General features: G+C 37.9%; 1 protein-coding gene across 2 annotated transcripts in view; it reads right to left on the bottom strand.

Moving 5' to 3' along the window:
* LOC133267189 (cadherin-6) overlaps positions 1 to 24173 on the bottom strand; it is a 101656-nt gene that overhangs the window by 29036 nt on the left and 48447 nt on the right. For both annotated transcript variants that reach the window (XM_061449277.1, XM_061449278.1), the window contains exon 2: positions 18889 to 19244. In XM_061449277.1, the coding sequence (XP_061305261.1) occupies positions 18889 to 19116 (228 nt within the window). In that variant the 5' untranslated portion in view covers positions 19117 to 19244. The remainder of the gene's footprint in view (positions 1 to 18888; positions 19245 to 24173) is intronic.

Raw genomic sequence — 24173 nt, 5'->3', positions numbered from 1 at the left:
GGAATTATACAATTTACCAGATACAAGCTCAAACTCTGACAAGCACCTATTAGACCTGCTTGTTAAGAAGTCAGAAGAGTAGACTGCTGTGGGAAGTAATTTCAATAGGTTATTTAAGCACAATTTTTCTCAAAGGCAACCTGCAACAAAACAAGTGTGAATTTTGTCTTTGAAACTGTGTATTTTTTATAATTGTCTCATATCAAAAAGTCTACTTTTGTTTGCCTTGAAAGCCTCTTTAACTTTGTATGTATCATACTGGGGCAAAAACAGCCCTCAGTAAAAGACTACCATTAATTGACATGAATTATAGTATAGTGTTGTTGTGAGACTTGTTGCAGGCTGAACTCCCAAACTCACTTTTATCATCATTTTAATCAAACCTGGTTTTAATGAACAAGGTAGCAAAAAAGGTCAAGCTAGAAGAGGCGTTGGAACCACTGGGAATTGTCTTCCATAATGTCCTTTACCTAGCCCAGGTCACCAAGAGAGGTAAAAATGGAAACTTGTGTGATTTTTACAAGTCAACAATTAATCCACCTGTGTAAGATCGACTGTGACTTTAGACATGACAAAGTGTATCTCAGTGTAATGACTCATCAATAATGAGAATGAGGTGATCTTCATCAAATTTCTCTCTCTAGCCCTTTAGCAAAAGCACTAACAGTTGAAAATAAATGTTCCCTATGACAAAATCCTTTCCAACTTCAATACCTTTAGTTTTACAGCTTTTCTAAGACATAAAAGAGCAAACCAAGCTCTCAGTAGGCCAGGCTGTATACAGATTATTTACTATGAAAGGAGGGTCATGTCCTACATACCAGTGTATATTACGCAGAGATAAGGCTGGCTGACTGCCTGCTCTTCAAACCAACTGGGAGCTTATAGGGTGTTACCATAGGGTGAGGCTTCAAGAACCTGGTTTACAAAGGGTCTGAAAAGGTATGATTACAATCTCTTTGATTTCAGTAAACTAGGGTAGTTCTCTAAATGCGCATCATAGGGTTTCTGAGGGATAGACCTACATTACAACATCAACTACTTACTTAGTACCTATGCCAAAATATTTTGGATTTTGTTCCCTTATTTTCAGGAAAAAAAATTGTTTTTCATATTAGAAAAAACAAGCAGATTTCTAGGCAAGTTTCTCATAGATGATATACCTGTAACATTCACATGTGAGGAAAATAACCCCCAAAATTATATATTATTTTAGATTATGTTATCTTTGACTGCTTGGTAGAAGCATTTTATCCAGGCAACTATAACAATCTGTTCTATTTTTTCTTAGGTATCAGTTTAACTTAGAAGCAGTATTTTGCCTTTGTGACCTATAGGAAGGGGGAAATTTCTATTGTAGCTCTGTTTAAAAAAAAACCAACAAAAATTAAAGGATAAACAAATAGTACAAGTTGAGGCCCAAAGAAGGGCTTAGATGTGAAATGCACTTAAAAATAGAATGGTTTTGTATAAAAAACTTAACACCACTGTTAGGTTATGAGGACGACACGAGTGGCAATAACAACTCCCCACATTCCTTTTAAGTTGTTTTGCACTACTCAGACCTCTTTGCAAAGAAAGTTTGCTGTGATGAGGTATGTATATAAATTATACTGCAGATGCTTTTAGCAAGACCAATCCCTGCCAATGCAAGATTATAGCTTCACTCCATGTGCTAACCTGTTTTGCAAAAGGCTGTCCATTATCCTCTGCATAAATTTGGTCAGATAAATGGGCCGTGGCAGATAGTCATGGGATAGAATAAAACATCTGGGACATGGTGCTCATGTCATATGGGCTGTATCGTATTACTATTCCTCAAGACAAATTTACTTCATTCAAAGGTTTTTAGGACTTGATGCAAAGGTAAGGTGTTTTATTTCCTTATGAACTCAGTGTTACTCAATGTCATTCATTTTAACTGGTGGCTGAACTGAGCAATATCCCAAAGGTAAGCAAAACTGTGAAGAAGTAAGTCTATGCAATAAAAAGTAAATGCATCAGCAATTGTACTGTATTAATATTATACTAAATTGATTCATTCAGAATCTAATCTGGAAAATTCTGTGAAATCACCCATCAATCACCAGCTAAATCTGAGGATGAAAGACAAATTAAAGATTTTACTATGCCCTAGGCATACTTTTACTCTTTTTAATTTAATACCACTGTTAAGTGAATCATCTGATTTGCATTTAATGACTTACAGTCAGATAAAAACTGTCCAGCCTCTGTCTTTCTTTTGCCTCTCCCAAACTTCGTAGCCCAAAACATTCAAATATGTCTGCCTGGAACAAGGAAGGCTTCTTCATGCCTCCAGGAAAAGGCATTTAAAGTGCATTCAGGACTGAAGCATTAGTTGCCTGTATAGGGCATTCTGCTTGTTGTCAGTACATAATTACTTTAAAAAGAGAGTTAGATTTCAAGGGGTTTTTATGGTTTATGTTGGGCTTTTGTTTTTTTGTTTGGTTTTGTTTTACAAATTAGCCACAATTTGGAGTAACCTCATTCTTCACAGTGTCTCTGGCAGAGCCCTACTGAAGTCCCAAGGGCAACGGCAATGGGGCATCTTCAGCATGACAGAAAGAAAAAGGGAAGTGAAAGCAGTGCTCAAAGTATTTGTACCATAAGACTTTATTTTTTAAGATTTTTTAAAATTATTTCCAGGGTGGATGTATTTATAACATTTGTGTTCATCTCCAATAGATAGTACTGCTTCTTTTTAAAACAAAATTCCAGGAAAATTTTTGTTCCATTTACTGACTCTGTGCTATAAAGAAAATGGCATTAGTTTTGCACATTAGTTAATAAGTGTTTATGTAAATTTTGATGAAGTTTAAGCAAAAACTTCCTAGTGCACAAAAAATAACCCCCAAATACTATATATGTGTTCCATATACCTACACATACACACACTAGATTATGTATCATCACGGCAAATACCTACACAAATCATTTATTTCAAGCCATAAAGGATAATTTTTTATAGAAAATTTTTTTTTATAAAAATATATTTGATAAGGTCCACAGGGGTATCTAGCAACACAGAAATGACAGATTTCTTATGGACATGTGTACCATGTTCTTATGGCATCAATTATGCTAAGCACTATGCTTAGAGAAGAAAAAGGTGCAACAGGCTTCTATTTGAAGAAAATGTTGCTCTGTTGCTCTGGTGATAAAAAAGGATCTTCTTGCCCAGATTAGATGTGATGTTCTTGTACCAGCATTATTTTTCTGTTTTAAGAACTTCCTCCCACATAAATACATTCATCCTCATCCAGCATTTAAAGATAATAATTCATATGCTTTTCTTTCTCTTTGCTGGGCTACCAGCCTGTATGCAGTCTTTGCTTGTAAAATAGGAACTTCTGAGTCCTCAGATGGAATCCCGTTTACAAGCCCACTCACCTGTTTTCACGTCAAGTGGATTCCAAAGAGCCAGTGAAGAAGAGGCCAGCTATGAAGGGCTGATGACGCTAGTCATTTTTCCGTAATTGCGGCATTTCAACTGGCCTTCCTTTTGTATGAATGGACACAGGTCCTTGTTAATATATAATGATGTTAATATTCTCCTATCTCAATTAGAACTGAGTACAAACATTTGCCATTTTCATTGCCGTATCAAACTAGCTTCTTCCTGTCTAAACCTCTCAGGTTTTTCTACTTCTCCTGCTATTTCTAATTTATGACTACTCAACGTGTACTAGATTTTTTTTTTGTTTGTTTTAGTAACTCTTATTTCATGAATATTGCATTTTTCTTCCTGTGTTTATTCCTTCAGTCATAAGATCACCCTTTTTTCCCAGTAGGATATTCTGGTCATCTATAAAAGGTAAAATTCAGTACTGATGTCAAGAATGCAAACACTGAATCTGTAAAAAATTAAAGAAATAGAGCACTGAAGAATTACTGAGGTTATAGCAGATTGATACATTTTGGGTATTGGTTTCTTTGGAGCTACTAGAAAACATAATATGTCCTATTTTTATTGTGCTTTTTTGGTCTATAAAAGTTTGCATAGCAGAACCAGAAATACTTTAAATCCTGGTACTTCAGGTGTGGAAGCTTATTAATATAATATTACATTACAGATTGTGATTTATAAAAAGTCCATAACTGCAAGCTACTTTGTTTAAGAAAACTGTATCATCCCTGATTGTATGGAATCAGGTACATTACAGGAAAAACTCAGTGAAAAATGAAATAACAATTAATAAAAAAAACCTTGTAAAGGATATAGGAATCTGATAGATGGTCTATTAAAACATAAATCAAATGTTTTATTAAGATAGTTATCTCAATGTATAACAAGCAAAGGGTAAAACAGTAATACTCCACAAAGGCCACCTTTAACTTAAGCACTGTTTTTTAGCTCTAACCCTAAGGTTTTTAGACAAAAAAGCAAGTAGTGAGATTTAAGGAGAAAAAGAATGCTAAAATTGCACCCACTGAAAATGGGAAAAAAACATAGATGTCAGATAGAACTGTTCAGCAACAACAGTATCACCTGCAAAAGAGAATGTCTTGTTATCAAGAACTACATGAGAAATTAAAAAAAAAAAAAAAGAAAAAAAGAAAAGAAAAAAACAGTAGGGTGATGTTCTGTCTCTTTCTGGAGAGCATCAAAATGGCAGAAAACTTTCTCATTCATTCTCAAAAGTAGCAGTGCCAATTTATTCCCTGTAAATGAATGACACGAATAGAAGCTAAGAAGAGTTTTGTGCTGCTGACCAACTTCAGAAAATGAATGGACTAAAAGGAAATAAGCATATTTTAAGATTCAGAAGTAACCAGGTACTCAAAAGGTAATCTGAGAATAAATGGTAATGGTATCTGATTTAAAACCAAACAAACAGAGCATATGAAATGCACAATAATCAGAATCTAGTGTGCTGGAGTCAGAAAAAAAAAAAAAAGAGGAGTAAGAAGTAGAGTATAAAGGGCAATGGAATAAGAATTTGCCTTTAGACAAGAGGCAAAATGCTTTCCCTTTGGAACCTTCAGGCTGACACCCTCCAGGCAGACTGGAAGGCTCTTTTTATTCTCTTTTTTGTGAGGGCCATTATGTGAGGCAACATGGCTTGAGATAGACAGCAACAACAGCCTGGTTGATGTTGTGATCCTTGGTTTATGGAATAGGCTGTCTAAACAGTAGTCAGGAACCTGTTGTTCTATTTTAAATGTATGAAGCTAAGAATAAGCACCCATACGTCGGTGACTCACACCTTTATTACACACCCTTCAAAATCACAAATGGGTTTTCTAACCTGAAGTGCAAACATACAGCCACAGCTAATCAGCTCTGCAAAAAAATCAATTGGAAAGTGTCAATCGTTTCAACATAGCCTACAGCCTATCAACTCTTTTCCCTCTTGAGTTCCCCAACTGCTGCTGCTCTTCACTGTGATTAAACAGGGACAATGAATAAGAGCTTTGGTCCTGCACTGCAGTATATCTGACTAGAAAGGTCCGTTATTCTATTGGCCCTTCTCTCTAGGAGCAGCTTGTTATCAGATCTTAATGAATATATAGCAAATCTGCAGACTGGGTGAAGGTGCCTCCATGTTCTCTCAAGCTAAGTGCTGCTCATCTCTTCTGTGCTAATGCAGTTTTATTTGTTCCTCCTCCTATTATCTCTAAGCACAATTACTGTAGGAATTTACAAAGTTTGCCCTTACAAAGATAAACAGGTCTTTAATTTAGAAGTTACAAGAGACCGTGCTGTCAAGTCTGATCTCTATACATGCGGGCCCTTGAATTTCATATTCTTTCATCAAACTTCTTGTTTTTCTTTGAATTCCTGTATAACAGTAAGAAAGACAGTCTTCATTTTAGACTCTAAGGAAATCAAAACAATTCTGGCTCTAAGTAATAACTTACCTCTCAAAAAAAAAGAAAAGAAAAAAAAATCCTTGGTTGTAAATGGAATTTTCCCAGTTTTACTTACAGCAGTTTGGTTTCATTATGTCTGTCTGAAAGATCAAAGAGCCCTATCCAGCTAAACAGTAGTGATGGTAACAAAAGAGCATTGTACAGACTTCTGCAATTACCCTCACAAAAGCCTGGACATCTGGTCGTTCTCTTAGGAAAGGCCAAGACAGTTTAAAAAATCTGTTTTTTGAGTGCTTTTTGGTCCATCTATTTTAGCATCTGGCACTTGTCATACTGACCATCATCAACACTTTTTATCAGTGGTTTTAAACTATGGTAGCAACAGTACCTGGTAACCATGAGGACTGCTTTTAGTTGAGGCATTAGCATTTACTCACTAAAAAGCATAAGGGACATAGCCACCCCAAGACTTGTCATACCTGAGCTCAGGTACTGCGAAAACTTACATGAATAGCTGAGCAGAAGATTAGGAGAGATTAAAAATTATTGTCTTAGCTAGTGTATACATTTCAGTGATCAAGAATGAAAATTCAGGCCTTTGAATTCTTGAAAGCCATAAAGAGCTGTACAAGTAATTTTGTTTTAGGAGACAGACTCTCTCATCACTGCAGATTTACCACTATAACTGAATAGGCAGTCAATGGATTCAAGTGTGAGTCTTAAAGGCTAAATGGGAAAATCTGAGGAGTCATTACTGATGATTTTCTTGGTCTGAAAAAAAAGACTAATGAGGAGTGAAGTGTGTCTTTGACAAAAGGAGGGATATGCAAGGGAAAGATAGGCTTGTAGCCACAAATGCAGGACTGGCAGGTTTTAATATTGTCTCTGTCACAGTCTTCCTGTCTGATCTTAGACAGATCACTATGTGATGCTTCTACATTCTCCCTGCAGTAAAATGTGAGTTGTTAACAACATCCAGTTCTGTACAAAATGATTATAACATGATTTGAGAGCCTTGGGTGTAATTTGTTCTGTTAGTTTGTGGAAAGACTGAGGATTGTTTAACTGGAGTAAAGATTAGCAATACTGCGGCATTGCCACAGCCTGCTGGATTTAGAGGCGGAGAGGGAGACCGGGGGTTGGGGGGGAGCTACTCCTAAACCAGCTGCAGTGCTAGAAAATCTAATTGCTCTCAGGTTTTTATTACTATCCACAAGCTGAAGGTTACTGTCACCACAGGTTAGCTAAGGGATAAGGTAGATGGGGAGTTTCTTCCCTCTAGGGCTGACTGTATTAGCTCAAATAACGTTCTGAGGTATCTTAAGACTTTCTGGTAAAATGAAAAGGAATGTATGTGCTTTTGTTCTTAGTGAGTAATCAGTGGAGTTAAGGAAAATTAAGTGCTTAATTTATAATTATTTTCAACTGGAAAACTATGAATCCCTAAAGGGACGCATGCTTCTCAGGGAACTCTCTACTCTAAAGCCCCATTTTTCAGTGTGAATTGTGTAAGCAACTCAAGAGCACTAACTTTCATTATAGCTTTTTTCCAAAGTCAGAGCGAAATAGTTCCAGTATCTTGATATCCTTGTATATATGTAAGACAGGTATGTACACAGGAAAATCTACCTACAGCATAGTTAATGTACCTCTACTTTTTAAGCTCACTAATTCATATATAAACTATATCTCATTTTCTTTTTTTTTAGAAGAAAAGATACTAATTGCTCCAAAAGGCCCACATGTATGTCTCATCTTTTATAAATTATACAGGGAAAAAAAAATCATATGAGTTTTTTTGTGGACCCAGCAATTTTATGGCAGAATACTTTTGTGGGTTTGATATAAATATTTTTTATTTATTTTGAAGGTCTTCAGCTGACTATAATGAGACTTCTGTCTTCTACTGCATTACTCATCCATAAAGGGAACTCACCCATCAGTAGATGACAGCAGGTATTCAACTGAGATTAGGAGAAAACATTTTTTTTTCAGAAAAGAGTACATTCAACAAACATGCACTTCTATAATTAATAATTTATTTTAGTATATATCCCTTAATCTCGAAATTGCATGATGCACATGGTTAGTGAAATCAGTCTGTATTATGTGCCCAGCTTTGATTACTTTTGATTTCTCAGGGAATTTACCCAGAGACAGTTGCTTACATTTTCATCACTGAAAAAGTGTTTTCTTTGGATTCATGAACTTTCAAAAATGCCTCAAAATTATATGGTAGGGAAATACAGCACCTAAAATAAGGTACATGAACAAATACATTTTTAATTCTGTGAAAACCTCTATTTTCCTGTGGGGGTAGAGAAGAATATATCTTAAAGATGAACTAGGAAAAAACAAAACAAAACAACAACAAAAAACCTCCTTGGCCTAATATCCAGAAATGTTTTTAGTGGGATATAGTTGAATAAAACATCAGGCTTCTTCAGCAAGTAACAGCTTCTGACTACTCCCTGATGGATGCGCTTGAAAGCAAATGCTCATTCTTTGCTTACTGACAAAGGTGACCCTTTGATATTCTGAGCACTTGATGCTGACAATCAAATCCTGAAATATGTGTATGAATTTTATATGCTATACAACAGTGTGTGTGGCAGGCAGGAAAGTAGGGGGATGGAGAAGGGAGGATATAGACAAACAAAGATCACCCATGTTCAGTTTTAACAGAATATGTAAGTTAAGTTAAGAATATTTAACAGAATTAGTAAGACTTAACAAGAAGGAAATTAATCTATATCCACAGGTTTGGTTGAGTCTTTAATTTATTTGTAAGCCTGGATCATATAGTTCTACAGTTCAGAAGCTGGGGAAAGTATCTCCATGTTGTCATGTCCACAATTTTGTTTCTAAACAAAATTTGTGTTGTGTAAACATACAATTAGGTATTTGTATAAGGCAGCAGCTACAATCTAAAAAACTGCACAGTTAAATCTCAACAGGACCCTCTTGAGGAAGGTTGCATACCTAAGAATATATTCATGGGAAAACTTAGCCAAGGCTGCTGCCTTCTTTCAAATGATTATTCCTCAAAGTGCCTGAGTCAAGATGCAAAGGGATAGCTCACATGACTTGAATGCTGCAACAGAAGGATGTAGGCCCTTTAGAAAGTCCAGTCCAGGAACACAAGGAGGTGGATTAGCAAAAGATCAGCACAGGTAGACAGAACTTAGCTTTGAAAGAGCTGACAAATTAGTCAAGAGCTTGTGGATGAGGACAGACCAACATAAGACATCAAAGTAGGCATCTGCTGCAGATTGCCTGCTCAAAGAGATGAAGTACATGAAGCCTTCTTGAGACAGATGGAGGAAACCTTCAGATTGCAGGCCATAGTATTTGTGGGAGACTTCAATCATTCTGATTTTAGCTGGAAGGGCAATATGTCTGTGTGCAAGCAACCCAGTTTTCTGCAGAATGTCATGACAATTTCTTGACCCAGCTGATTGATGAGTTGACCAGAGGATGCATTATGTTGGACCCATTACTCACGAATAAAGAAGAACTGCTCAGGGACATGAAAGTGCAATTTGCCCACAGGCCGTAAAGATCCTTAAGCCTAGCAGAAAATTCTGGTGAAGCATTATCCACAGCAGATGAAATCCAATTAATTAGAAGCCTTTTAAGTAAACTGGAGGAAGTCAGTTCTGTAGGACAACACTGGATGCATCTAAGGATGATGATGAAATCTTTCCCTTCGATAATGCCTGAAAAGTGATAGTCATTGGATAAAGTTCATAAATTCTGAAAATAAGGAAAGCCACACCTATCTAAAGATGGGCAAGAAGAAGGATCTGGGAACTAGACACTGGCCAGCTATACTGCAGTTCCAGGGAAAGTTATAAAGCAAATCTACTTGGAAGCTCAATCCAGGTGCATGAAGGAAAAAACCTAACATTGAACAACCAACATGGATTTAGTAGTGGAAATTCATGCTTAACTAATCTGATTGCCTGCTGGGACTGGTGGAAAAGTAGAGAGCAGTGGATACTGTATTACTTTTGCAAGACCTTTAACATAGTCTCCCATAGTAACCTGGCAGACAAACCAGAGAGATATTGATTGGAAAAATGTCCAGTAAGGTGGGTGGAAAATTGGCTGAATAGCTAAGCTCAGAGGATTGTGATCTGTGGTAGGAAGTCTCACTGTGGCTGATTACTAACAGTGCTCCTCAGGGTTGATACTGGGGGTCAATGCTGCTTAGTGTCTTTATTAATGACTCAACTGATAGAATGCATCCTCGGAAGTTTGGCAAATCATAACAAATAGAGGTTGCTTGGGTGAAGTGCTCTCAATATTGAACAGGTAGACCTCAACAGTCTGGAGAAATGGACTAAAGGAAACCTCATGAAGTTCAGCATGTAAAGTCATGCATCTATGCTGGAATAATGCCTTGCAACAGTACAGGCTGGATAGAAAATAGTTTTGCAGTGAAGTATCTGAGCATACCAGCAGACAAGAAATTGAACCTGAATCAGCAGTGCGTCCTTGCTTGGAAGAAGGCCACCTTTTTTGTTTTAGCAAAACTGTAGCCTTTTGGTTGAGGGAATTGATCATCCTCCATTCAGAGTTTGAGAGAATACTACTGGAGTACTGCATCTAATTTTGCCTCTCCTCTGTGCCAGAAAGCTATTAACATAGGGCAGTGAGTTCACAGAAGGGTCACTGAGAGGGTGAGGGGAGGCTGGAACATGATGTAAAAGGAGAGGGGAAGGAAAGAGTTTTGTTTAGAATTAAAAAGAGAAGGCTTATTGTTCTTTACACTTACCTAATGGGAGGGTGTATAGAAAAGGCAGAGCTAGAGAAGGTAATGATAGGATGAGAGGCAATAGACACAAGCTGCAATGAGGGAAATTCTGATTAAATATTAGGAGGAAAAAAGAAAAGAAAGGACAGATGGTTAAGCACTGAGAAGTGACCAGAGAAGTTGTGAAATCCACATCCTTGGACATACACAAAGCTTGATCAGACACTGCCCTGAGCAGCCTGCTCTACTTGGACCTACTTCAGGATGGGGTTAGACCAAGTAGCCTCTAGCGGTTTCTTACAGCCTTAATTATTCTGTGATTCTATCTGGCAGCAATGATACTCAGTCCTAGGTTTCAGGTAATTCAAGATCCAGCATTGCCTGCCTAGAAATGTGGGTTCATTTTGACTGGAGAGCCTGTAACTCTTAGTGAGAATAATTGTGTCTGCGCTCTCCCAACTATATCATACACTGTATTCATGAAAGAAAAGAATCCTCTCTGAAGCAAACAAAATTAGTGGGATCCCATAAGTCTAAACAACCTAAACAGATTTTTTTGCTAAAATATTTTCTGTAGGTAAAATAATAAATATTTTTATGAGATGGGTTTATTAGGTGAGTGCAATATATCCTCCAGGCTTTGTTACTTGGAAGTAGCACAAGGCTCAAGCTTATATCAGTTTAAGATTACCTTGAATATACATGCAAGAGTTTTCCTCTACAGGGCATTAACTCTTTGCCCACAACCCCCTTGGCAGTTGTTATTCCTTATGTGCACAGGACATTTTGTGAGGAATTTTCGCAACTGTGAGCAGCATTAATTCTGCTTTAAGCAACTGGCCTGAAGAGTGTAAAACCACAGAAAGAGCATGGAGCGGAAAGAAACTACGAATGCTCTGACACCTCAGTTTGCATGCCCTTTAAATCAGTGCCTGATCAACTTGATTGCAAGCGCTGCTATGCAGGAGAAAGCATGTCACAGAGTCAGAGGTGCACTTGTGCTGTTTGGTTGTGTCTTTGAGAGAGAATTTAACCTTCCATTAGTAATAACATGATGCTGAACACAGAAGTTATACAATAATGGCTTAACTTGATACCGCTTTCCAACATGAAGACATAGTATGGGCAAAGCTGCCAAACATGCTAAAGATGATCATTATATAAGCCTGTATGGGAAAGTAAAGCCATCTTTGTTCCAATAGACATTGAACGGTGAAATACTGCTCAATGTTTCTCAAAGAGACAAAGTAAGAAATAGTGCCAGATAGACAACATTCCTATACAGAGAGGCCATTCCAGCTGAGCTGTTTTGGAATCCCACTCTGTAGGAACTGGCATATGCAAGAAGGGGATAGAACGACCACAGTGTTCATTGAATGATATGTCTCCATAATAAACAACTCTGAAAACAGTGGGAACAATAGCTCTAGCATAAACATTTGCTGATTTCTTTTTTTCCTTTCTCCTTTAATGTATGTTTTTAACTCCTAGTTCACTCAGTGTTTTTATTTCTTGACAACCTTTGTTGTTTTGGGTTTGTTTGTTTGTTTTTTTTTTTTGTTAGTTTTGTTGTATTTATTTATTTATTTTTGTTAGTTTGTTGGGTTTTTTTTTGCCATTTTTTTTCTTTAATGTGAAGTTAGAAGAGAGAAAAGGATTAGTATTTTTCCTTTCTCCTTTCCTTCCGGAGGGTGATTCTTCCCTTTCGTTCATCTGCCACCTCAGACTTTCATGATAACTACAAGCTTCACTGAATCCTGAAGTACTCGAAAGTGCATGCTGAGGTTTGTTTCACCCCATTAATGGTGAAAGCAAGCCACAGTCTGCATTAGCGCATATAGATCAACAGTAGGTATTCACATCACAACACATTTTCAGTTTGTGTTTTGAAATGTTACACTCACTGGCCACAGCTCTCAACATGCCGCTGCCCCACTGTGAACCTATGCTCAGCAGTGAGGGAAACAGCAGTGAAAGAAAAAAGTCATAGACAATGGGAGTCCCATTTAATAAAGAGATTTCTCTAAGCTTTATGGTTTAATATTTTTGGTGAGCCAACTGTAAACAATAAATGGTGGAGTAACAATGGTTCTTTGTCCTGAGCCTGACGGATTTATATTTTTTTTTAGCTGTTGCTAGCCTGCAAGTTCTATATTCATGATGTTGCAGCTTTATAGTGAGGACTTCACTGTGCTATACAAACCAGAAAGAAAATGTCATCACAGCTCCAAAGACCAGTGATCTAAACATCCCAAAATAAAGCATGAACTTTACCTGCAGTATGTCCTTGGGAAGGAAGATTAATGTGTTCAGCTGTTTTTCTACAGCTAGAAGCCTAGAAGCAAGCAATTCAGGAAGACATGTGGATTGCTAACAAGAGGATTGCTAACAAGATGATCTGTGAGAAGAGTAGCCCAGTATGAAGCACTGGTACAAGAGGATCATTGGCATTATAAAAAAAAAAAAAAAAAATTAAAAAAATATTCATTCTGGGCACAAAAATGAAAAATAAGAATTAACAGAAATATTGTCTTGAGGGTCCCAGGATTTGCTTGTTTCTCTAGACAGAATGCGAAGAAGGTGAGGAAGTATGTACCATTACACTGTAAGTGCCATAATGTGGTATGTTTGAAACAGATGGTTGTAAGGCTCTTATATTGTGTAATACATTTGGATACAAGGATGATGCCAAGTAGGTTCACAATTACAATGAGAGTAAACATTAACCATGCTATATTTCCTGTTTTTTCATTTTCTGAATAACATTCTTGCCCATCCCACCCATTTCTCATATCTCCTTTCTTAGCCCTCCTATAACATTTTAAAATCTTCAGGCTGTTTCTGGACTGTCATCCTAGGCCTCTAACCTCTCAACTGTCCCTCATTTCAGTTATCTCTATTCCACAGAGACCAACTGACTGTACAGAGAACTTCTATCAGCGCCAGCAAATCTTTCAAAGAGGAATAGAAGACAAGTGTGTGTATGTGTGTGCAATACAATATAGGAATGAAGGGCGCTTGGGAAAGTCAAGTGGTGGAACATAAAATATGACTGATGGACGAGGAATAAAGGAAGTGCAGATGCACCCCAGCATTTGTTCTATCTTTTAAGAGAATGATAAGTGTTCAGCCTATTGAAGCGGGAGGCAGGTGACCTAATCATTTAAACGGGGAAGAGAAGGAAGGGGTAAGAACTCTGATTTTTTAATTATTTTTTTTTTTAATCTCAGTCCAGCCCAGTGCCTTGTGTATACTCTAGGAGGTGTTGCAACACCCAGCCCCCCTCAGATTGACTGAGGCAACCTAGGGATGACTGACAGCTGTCTTTAGTTTTGCTGTGAGTCACTTCAAGCCCAGGAATTGTTCAGGACTGGGAGGTCATTCAGAGACTTAAAGCCTGGCTCTTGGGCTGCCATTTCTCCTGGAAGCATAGTGCAGAATCTAGCCCTAGAGAAAGGATATTCTGAGTGTCAAAGCAAACTGAAAACTCTTTTGAGTAGACTTCCTGAATAAGTGGAAGTCACAAGTGGAACTTTTAATATTAGGCCTCAAAGATAACAAACACTGCGTTTGGAATAGGAAACTAAAGGCATTTGGTGTATATCACAGTGCAGGTTACAAAGTAAAAAAAAAACAAAAAAAACAACAAATACTGAGCAAGCATTTGCCAGTAGAACTACATAAAAGATGTTAAAAGTGCAAATGGGTAGAAACATTTTAGTTTGACTCTTCCCATCTTCGTTTTTTTGCAGGGAACAAAAGTTTTGATGAGGTTAGAATGCTATTATACTGAAGATCTGAGAGAAACTGAAGGTTTCTCTTGCTAGTAGTCATGTCATTCAATTAAGATATGATACCTCTTGTTTAAATACCCCCTTGTGTGTACTCACAGTCAGATATTTGTGTCTCAGTATGTGACTTATTGCTTGCAGTGGGTTGGAGAGATTCTACCTTTTGTATGAATTGCTTCTGGAGAAATACACTGCATGGATCAGTTCTACTTGCCTTCAGAATAGTTATAGCCAGAAGTAAAATTTGGTAAAAGAAAGAAAACCGGTACTGAAACTATATTGTGATACCAGTTAGTTCAACCCCTCCTCCTCCAAAGCAGGATCAACAGTACCTTAAACTGTTCCTGACAGAGAGGAATTTATCGTTCCCCGTAGTTCTTTAAGCATCAGACAAAAGGATTCTGATTTTGCCTACAGCAATGTAGTATCCTTTCTGTTTTGCCAAGCCACACAGCAGCAGGACTTTGACTTTATCTTCCTTGAAAAATGGAGTTGTCAGCAGACGATGATTATTTATGATAGGTTATACAGGTAATAACATCAGATAGCTTCCAGGCTAGCATACTGCTTGAACTATATGAACATCAATAAGACTGCAAAAATGAAAAGTATGTCTGGAAGTTTCCTTTTAGTGCCAGATAGACTGAGTGTGACAAAACTGTTCCATGGTTATGCCTGTTGTTATCAGGAAAGCAAGTTGCTCCTTTCCACTGCAGTCTGCCAGAAGCTGTTTCTGAGTTAATAAGTAAGATTTAAGACTTGTTCAGATTTTTCTTTAGCCTAAAAGAAAGCAGCATCCTATCCCTTTACATAACAATGATTTGTAGGTTTGTGCTCACTCACAAGACCACTCAATGATGGAAGCCAATACATGGACTTTATGTAGCTAATGGGACAGCATGCAAAGACAAAGTGCATACAAGTAACAACTATACTTTCAATATAACCCTGGAGTAGGGCAGATTTTTTTTTACTCTTTTGCCCAGGAATATCTGAAGACTAGGGAATGTAGCATCCATTTCTATGTACAGCTGCACTGCCATTTTGTCATTTACCTGGGATTTAGAGATGCATTCACTTCAGCCCTTTAAAATTGTACTAAGCATAACTAGAACTCTTTTAAAACCCAAATCAAATGTTGAAGATTTTGGCTAGGGTAGTAGCGCTGGGCACTTCTCTACTTCAATGCTCATGTAATATTTTATTTTATTTTGGGACTGAGTCCCTACCAAGTGCCATAATTCTTGAAACAGAAGAAAAGATATCTTCAGGTTAAAATGTCACTGTGCCTATCAATCACACTTCAATGAATAGCTGTAGTTCACAAGTTATTCAGCAGTGCAATGAATAATTCCAGTCTAGAACTTTTCTACGAGTCCCTTATATTATTATGTCTGAGACTAACCAAGACAAGTTGTGAGTTTCTATCTTTCTAAAAGGTCTTATTTCATGAATATAGAGAAATTCAGAAATACAAGAACTGTATAATAAAATGATGAATCTGGTTTCAGAGCCAAAGCATACAATCACCTTGTACTGACAAGAGCTTCTTTCTGGCAGCCGCATATTCTTGTCCAGTGTGATACAGCAGCATACTTTACCGACAGTAAAGTGTGTAGCATACAAAACTGGGGAGCACTTTTTAATAGCTGACAGTACGCATGGGTATCAAAAACAGGGCTATTTTATTTCACATGTGCCTAGACAATTATCTCCTAACAGATGGAAAGCATTTGATTTCATTGGTTATAGAGTATATGGGGTACGGAGCACAGGAGTACCCTGGTCCATGATTCAGGTGGTGCTTCAGTATTGCCTTCAGTACTGCCTTAAGAAATATTTTCAGAGAGAGTACCTTTTCTATTATCTTAAACCTGAAACCATTTTCTTCCACTTTTCTTTCCCTTCTCTCTAAAATTATGATACAAAAGTGTGGTTTTCAGTATAACGGTTACAGGATTTTACAACTGTAATCTAGGCAGTTCATAGAAATAATGCTATTAAAATCCTTCACAACAGACTTCTTGCATCTCAAATTTTGATGTTTGAAATAAAGATGTTTACAAATGAAAAGACAAAAGTAAAACCAGCATGAGTAAAAGATTTTTCTTCTTGTAGTATACATGGAATTTTTTTAAATGTAATTATGATGTTAATTCCCACAAGCTTTAGCCAGTAAGCACAAAAGAAAACTCAGAAGATCCAGGTCTGACTGCTTATACAGTAAGACATAAACACAATTCCCCTTTACAAACCTATACTGCTATTGTTTTAAAACATTTTCCTGTTCACATTTCTTTATAATATAAGAAGACTATAAGTGAATGTTCTTACCATTTTCAGTTCATACTCAAGGTTAACATTTAGTCCTCTGAGAAAAAAATATGCTTCAGAAACATGTTCATTATCCTCATTTGCCCACACCAATCAAGTTTAATTGCTCAGTTAAATTGCCCGGTTACCTCAATTTGGAGACATTCAGCTGTTTCTATCAGTTATACTCACACCAATACTCAACTTTCTCTAATAATAAATGGCTGCTCTTCCATGCCTTTTGGCTAATTGTTCAATTACAAGGGTGTGAGCAGTTCTGGCATTTGTAAGACATGTGAAAGGCCACTTGTGAACACCCCAGGAAAACAGAATCAATGACATTTACGTTAAGTGTTGTTTCTATGCCTTATAATAAGAAGTGTATTGAAGTACAATAGGTAGAAGAACAACCTTTAAAAATAACATCCACATTATTTTTCCTATCAATGCCTCCAATTCAAATTTACTTGGTTTTCTGTTTCAACTACACTGTTTTTTACTCAGTAAATTCATTTTGTGGTAATATTTGCTCCCCCATCACTCCCTCTGAAGGCAGTAGCTTCTACTCTAGCTCTTCAGCAGAGAGAATGAGAGACTTGGGGCTGAGCAGGTTTAATGTTAAAATTCACAGTGAAATTGACAGGCTGTAAAACCTACCTCAGTACCATATGCTTTACCTTCGGAGAAAGAGATTACCATTACACTGAACACCCCCACCCCCACCTCCTCAGCAGACTGTAAAAGAGAAGAGCATGTAGAGGACTGCTGTCTTCTAATTTGCTTTCTTCCCCCCCCCCCCCCCCCATATTTCTTACCTGTTGGGGTTATTTTTTTTTTTAATTTCACTCATCTACTGTTTTCATATGTGCTCTCTTTAGGTAACATTTTTCTCCCAACTCCTATCTCCTACTCCCATTTGATATCACTTTTCCTTCCTCTATCTTGATTCCTCTTTGTAAATTTTCTTCTCCTTCCACCTCTGTTTTATCTGGTTCTTCCTTCTTATTCTTCCCTCCCCCTTGCTTCCTTACCCTCTTGTCTTCCTTCTCTATTTCTGCTCTCTGGGGACTTTCTGCCTTCAGCTTTTTCCTATAAACTGAGTTCAATTGTATCTTTTATGAATGCTGATTATTCTGGTCACAGCTCTATGAGTATTACGCTAATTGTACCTTGCAGCCATTTAGCAGGAAAGGAGTGTCACACCCAACTTTGACTGACGGCTGATTGGCAGGCAAGAAAAGCAGCCACCATCTCTCATGGGATTGCTCGGAAGCTTGCAGAGGGAGATAAAATATCAAAACCACTGTGACTTTGCTAAAAGGCTTGAGAGATCAAACTAGATTAGATGCAATCCCATTTCAGTTTGGAAAACTAAGCTTTATTGTTTCTGCTTTGAATGTCACCATCAATAGCATAATTTCTACATTCTGCAAGAGGGACTCCTATAGACTGTGGCACCTTGGGCAGTGTAGATTCTCCTTAGACCTACCACAAGTGCGTTAGCTCTTTGATTCACACAAAGGTTGTTACCTACATGGGGTCTGCTGCTCAGGGAGGTGGATATTCTCATAGTTAAGCTGTGCCTTTTTTTTTTTTTTTTCATTATTATTTTTACAGACCCTTTTCTAACTGTTAGCATGCTTTGAGCTTAAAAATCTTCAGCTGCCTTTTGCTTCTTAGTGTGTATGCACAGTGAGCTTCAACCCTTTGTAATAGCATAGCTTGTGGTATTAAGGTCATGTTAGAGAGTCCACAAAACCTCATCAGAAAATGGCTGCAAGCATTGTTGTGTGCTTAATAAAAATGAGAAAGGGTGGGAAATAAAAAGGGAGATGGTTGCCTTTTGCTGGGGAGAATCCTCACCGAAGTATGTGTACTGTTAATCCTAAATATTTTGGACCAGAAAGTTTTCTGGTTTATATACTTTGACTTCAGCAAAATTAATGAGCATGAGGGAAGATGCTTGTTACAGTTTAAAGCTAAAAATCTAGCCTAGACAACTCTGTAATTAAGCTGCATCATTTCCAGCCGAAAATAAAAAGGAAAATCTTTAACATAATTGGGCATGATTTGCCATGGGATTTACTGGTTAAATGAGGAACTTCCTGTTGCTGATTACAATTTGAAGCTGAAGTGTAGTAACCAGTGTTTCTAAAACCAAAATACAGAATGCATATGTAAGAATCTTACCTTGCCAACATACTGGTAGTCCGTTCCTGTGTATTCCTCCAATAAAAAGAACTGATTCCACATCCAGCTTCTTTTGGAACGACGGATATCTTGCCTGCTGTTTCCAGACAACACCAAAACTTTTCCCTTTTCTGGAAAGCCATTAGTCCTTTGGGATAGCGGAGTTAAGAAAGTTTGGTGGGGCTGACCAGCCCAAAACAGCAGCCAGAAGCAATGATAAGTTCTCATCACGGCAACACAAGAAGGTCTAAATAATGGGGTTTTGTCTTGTCCTCAGATTAACCTACTTTACTGCACTGAATCCAATCTCATGCTGTCTTCCTTCTTTAAATAGTCTTTGCAGTCTCAAAGGATCTCTGAAAAGAAAAATAACTTTTTTGACCATTTTCAAAGGTACTTAATATTCATCACTACAGCAAATAAGTAAAAAGAAGTAGAATAGTAACAGTGATTGCTGAAAAGCTGAGCTGTTTCTGGTTCAAAATGTTGCAAGCATTCCTTCAAATAATCTGAGTGAATTTATACTGAGTAGGAAGGAGTCACAATGTTTGTGGTTTTGTTTTTTTGTTGGGTTGTTTTTTTCTCTTTATTTAATTCTATTAATCAACTAAGGCAAACCAGGCATTTATCTTTTTGCTGCTTGAGCTTTGGGATATAACTGATTAGTTTCTGATTGGTGATCTCAATGAGGTTACCTCCTTACATGGAAGAAGAGCTAGCAAGACTGCTCACTGTCTTCCCAGGAGGCATTCTGTTGTTCTGTTATGGGCTGAAGAGCCTGAACTTAGGTAACTCCAGGATTTTTCCTTCACATTCAAGGAGTTGTCCCTTTGAATTCATTTAAGAAGGGTCAGGCAAACAGATAAGTGAATTAAATGTGCACATTTGTTAATATCTCCCACATACTATCCTGTTTGATACTGCATAGGAAGTGGACATTCTGGTTTTCTCAGTTACCTACTGAATTTTGTACTGAGTTTTAGATCTTTAAATGCATAACTTTATATGTTAATACTTTCATTAATATCTTCTAAAAAAAAATAAATCTGCTAGTTCATCTTTACCTGTGGGCTCTTACTAGCTACTACTTTCTACTATTATTAATACTAAGTATCTGTGCACCTACAAAATAATTATGAAAATTATCCTTATCTCTGAAGATTGCATGATTTTTATCACACACACACACACAAAAAAAAAGCTACACATATAGTACCAGGGTACAGTGCAGACAGTTCTGGTTTTTTTTTTTTTTTAAATTTGAAAGCTTCTTTTCAGGAATAAGAAATTATATTGTCTGTCTCATGTAACCAGTCCTGCAAAATGCCTAATAAACGAGCTTTGGAACATTTTATAATGTGAAGAGAACAGAATTACTTGACAGAAACATTCCACCACATATATTTTTCATAAATACTTTGTTAAATTTTTAGTCTGAACAGATCCATACTCTTAGAGAAGTATCATTTAATTAATTTTTCTTTAGTTTCACACAAATGCTCTTTGAAAAAGTTATTTTTTTCAATATTCTGATCAAAGCCCAATGAATCATTCACAAACTTCAATGGAGCAACTCTCAATATTTGTAAACTAAGATTGTGGAATGACAGTCAAATTGAAAATAGATTTTTTTAATTTGTTTTATTCTGTGTTTTCATGCAACACTACTTGGATCATAATCTATAGCAAAGGCCAATTTTTTCCCGATGTGTGTTTGTTTTTTTTTAAAGATGTGAATCAGGCAGAATTTAACCTTTGAGCTACACTGATGGAGTTAAAGCATTTGCAATGCCTCGGGTTAGCCACTCTCCTAGTCGTCATTGTAATTGTATAATAGAAGATCAAGTCTCTTACATTTCCTTTTAGTAAATAATTTTCTTAGCCTTTAGATGAATAGTAGGTAATGGAACAGGGCTGTTCAAACAATAATTTTACTGCTTCACAAGGTAAAATATTGTAAAAATGTAAGGAGTCAGTTTTCCAGCATTAAGAGGAAGAATGTAAAAGTTGCAGTTAATTCTGACGCAGTGTAGTTTCCTCCAGAGAAGAGGGAAGGTTTGTAGTTAGCTCTCACTAATGCCAGTGAACTGTCTGCAGGTAAAAACAACTGTGTCCTGTAGGTCATGGGAGCCGTGTCCACATAAGGCTCTGAGTGTTTTGAGGGTAGACACAGACACACAAGGTTATATACATATACATGTAAACATGCACACAGAGAGATATAACAGCAAGAACAGTCCCCCTGCCCACCACAAGAAGACCTCCTCAGAGGAGGAACAGAAAACGCCAGCATAACTAAGCTTCACAATGTGTTCAACAATTGCCTTCAGTGCTGTTCATGGAGCACTGGCAAGTAAATGTGCAGGTCGCTAGAGGGGGACATGGGCAGATTAAGATACCAGGCAAGGGAGAGCTGAGGCGGCTTTAACTCTCTCTCCATTCATAGTCTCTCTTACCCTTCTCCTGTACCCTTCTGACCCGTGTAGGGTATCGTCCTTTATGGCTCTGCCAACATCCACCACTCTAACCCCAGCTCTGAGTGGAGCTGATCTGGTGGGCATCTTCCCTGACTTGATATAAAAGAGGAGATTATGTCTCAGGACTTCTGTGTTCTTGCTAGGATGCTTTGTGGGGAGGTTGGGGCCTGCCCAGGTGAGTTAATTATTGCCCCAGCAACAGCATCCCTGGCAAGCTGCCATGTAGCAGCACACCCATCGTAATCTGTGCTCACAGACGTGAAAAGACAGATGAGATGGTAGCTCTGGCTGTGTGCGTGTGGCTTGCCTTACTGCGAAGGCAGGGCCTGAGGTAGGGAGTGCAGCATATGAGCAAACCTATTATTTTGCTATTAGTGAAGTCTGCATGGATTGCTGAGGCATGAGGAAGCGAAGATTATCACTTGACAGGCTCCCCCAGTGCTCATCCCATTACCCCTATGGACAAACCCCACAGCGGGGCTCCATACCTCTGCTCCTGCACATAACATTTCCTGAGCAGTGCTGCCTCGAGTGCTACCTAGACAGGATTTGTGCCAGCCTTTCAAAGGATCAGTCCTTCAAATGCCAATTGCCAGGAAACAATTATTCCTATGGGGGAATTTTGTGCACTTGAAGTTGGCTATATTTCACAGCTCTGATGTCATGGGGGAGGTTTTATAGTGGCTCATGCTGAAATATAGCTTACAAGAATGATATCATAGCTGTGAAATACAGCCTTTTACTCTTTTCTGCAGAGATGTGTCCAAAATGCTGAAAAAAGGGCATGATCCCATAATATCCTTCTTCTCTCGGTAGTCTTCATGAAGCAGCAGAGCAGCTAAGGCCCAGCAGCTTCCCTCTGAGTGGCAAGAGATGAAACACACCTTTGCAGACCTTGGATTAAGGCAATTGGGCAAGTACCAACTGAAGTCCAGTGTATCATTGCCCTATAGGTACTGATAACTATTTTACGGGTCACAGTGATAAATTCAGGTAAGTGAATAAAAAGGGCAGGGGCACTATACTCTGAGATAAGCTTTTAGTGAATAGTGAGCTCCTGTGGCTCCCAAATCTCATTTTGTGGCCCAGGCCTGATGTCTTGTGCTGCAGGGAAGTTTGCAATGTAATAGTTTTTCTCGTGCAATCTCCTTTATTTTGAAAACAAGTCATTCACCAGGGATATATTATTTTCTTTACAGACAGATGTGCAAATATAACTAATGTGACCTTGGGATTGGGCTAACATTTCTTTGTTTTCTTCACAGTGCACAAAGACAGGCAATAAGACAAAAGGGGCTCTTTAAACATGGCATTTCTCAACCATCAGCTGGTCAGGGAACTCTCTGTGTTAATCAGCTGTCAAGAGTATAAAACAATTTTACTGTAGAACAGCCTCAGACAAGTGGCTTAGCTCTGTCAGCTCAAATTTATAGCAAATCTGGGCTTTTTACAGGAGAAGAAGGAATCTGCATAAGCAATCTTAAAAAAAAAATCCCAGCCTAACTTTAGGTATGATGATTGTTAACATAAAAGCAATGTCACTTGCAGTCACAGAACCGTCTTTGGTATGACAAGTCGCAGATTTAAAGTTTATATTCATGCCTCTTTGAAGGATCAAAACCTTAGACAATTGCTTAATCACTATAAATATCAACTTGCCTCAAAATTATTTCCCTTAGGTGATTCATAGTCAAACTTTCTATTCACCCTCTCCCCTACCATCTTGTTAACGTAGGAAATGTCTTAATGCCACCAATGCCAGAATTCAGTGCAAATTTGCACCCTTGCAGAGAAATATTTAAATTATTTCAACTATAAATCAAAGACAAAACACATCTATTGGAGCCACTCATATGAATATGGGAGCTCTGCCCTGGAGATGCTTTTCTGGCAGAGAGAACCAGGTGTTGGTTCTTGACATCAGGAAGTCCAAAGAGGTTCCACCTCTGCTGACACTCAGCACTGTGGGTTGTGCCGTTCTTCCCAGCTAGTGGTTAAATAAACCAGACTAACAAAGAGCTTTCCCATGACAGGCATCAGCAAGGAGATGGAAACATTTTTTCTTCATTCCTCTCTGCTCTGCCTGAAGAGAAGGCTCAGGGGAGACCTTGTAACAGTCTTCTTGCACTTGAAAGGGGCCTACAAGAAATCTGGAGAGGGACTTTTTACAAGGGCATGTAGAGATAGGACAAGGGGTTGGCTTGAAAGTGAAATAGGGTAGATTTAGATTAGATATTAAGAAAAAATTCTTTACTGTGAGTGTGGTGAGGCACTGGCACAGGATACCCAGAGAAGCTGTGGATGCTCCATCCCTGGCAGTGTTCAAGACCAGGCTGGGTGGGGCTTTGAGCAACCTGGTCTAGTGGAAGGTGCGCCTTCCAGTTGCTGGGGGTTTGGAACTGCATGATCTTTAAGGTCGCTTCAAACCCAAACCATTCTGATTATACGATAATACTCCCCCCTCAATAGACTCTCAAAGGAGTATGATTTATAAAGTCTCCTACACTCTGCACTTGAGGATAATTTCTTTTTCAGAACCCATGCATTCAATTATATTTCTGTACGTATTTATACATCTTGGACAATACGGGGTCCTGGTTATAAGATTTTAAATAGCCTATAAATATGCCAACAACCATCAGCACATCTAAAGTTTCTGGCGTACATAATCTTTATTCAAACAGAAGTGTCAGTAAAAGAAATCTTTTATTCCCTAGTCATCTATGTACAGTTTCATTGTGTGAGGGTTGGGTATAAAGCTTCACGTGTTAGTATTAAGGTCCATTAGTACACTGGTATGAATGTAAA

This window comes from Pezoporus flaviventris, unplaced genomic scaffold (genome assembly GCF_033815535.1).
Source record: "Pezoporus flaviventris isolate CSIRO_AGI_PZ_B2104156 unplaced genomic scaffold, CSIRO_AGI_Pfla_v1 ptg000007l, whole genome shotgun sequence".
Taxonomy (NCBI): domain Eukaryota; kingdom Metazoa; phylum Chordata; class Aves; order Psittaciformes; family Psittacidae; genus Pezoporus; species Pezoporus flaviventris.
The sequence above is the reverse complement of the archived record's forward strand: the minus strand, read 5'-3'. Positions and strand labels throughout refer to the sequence as shown.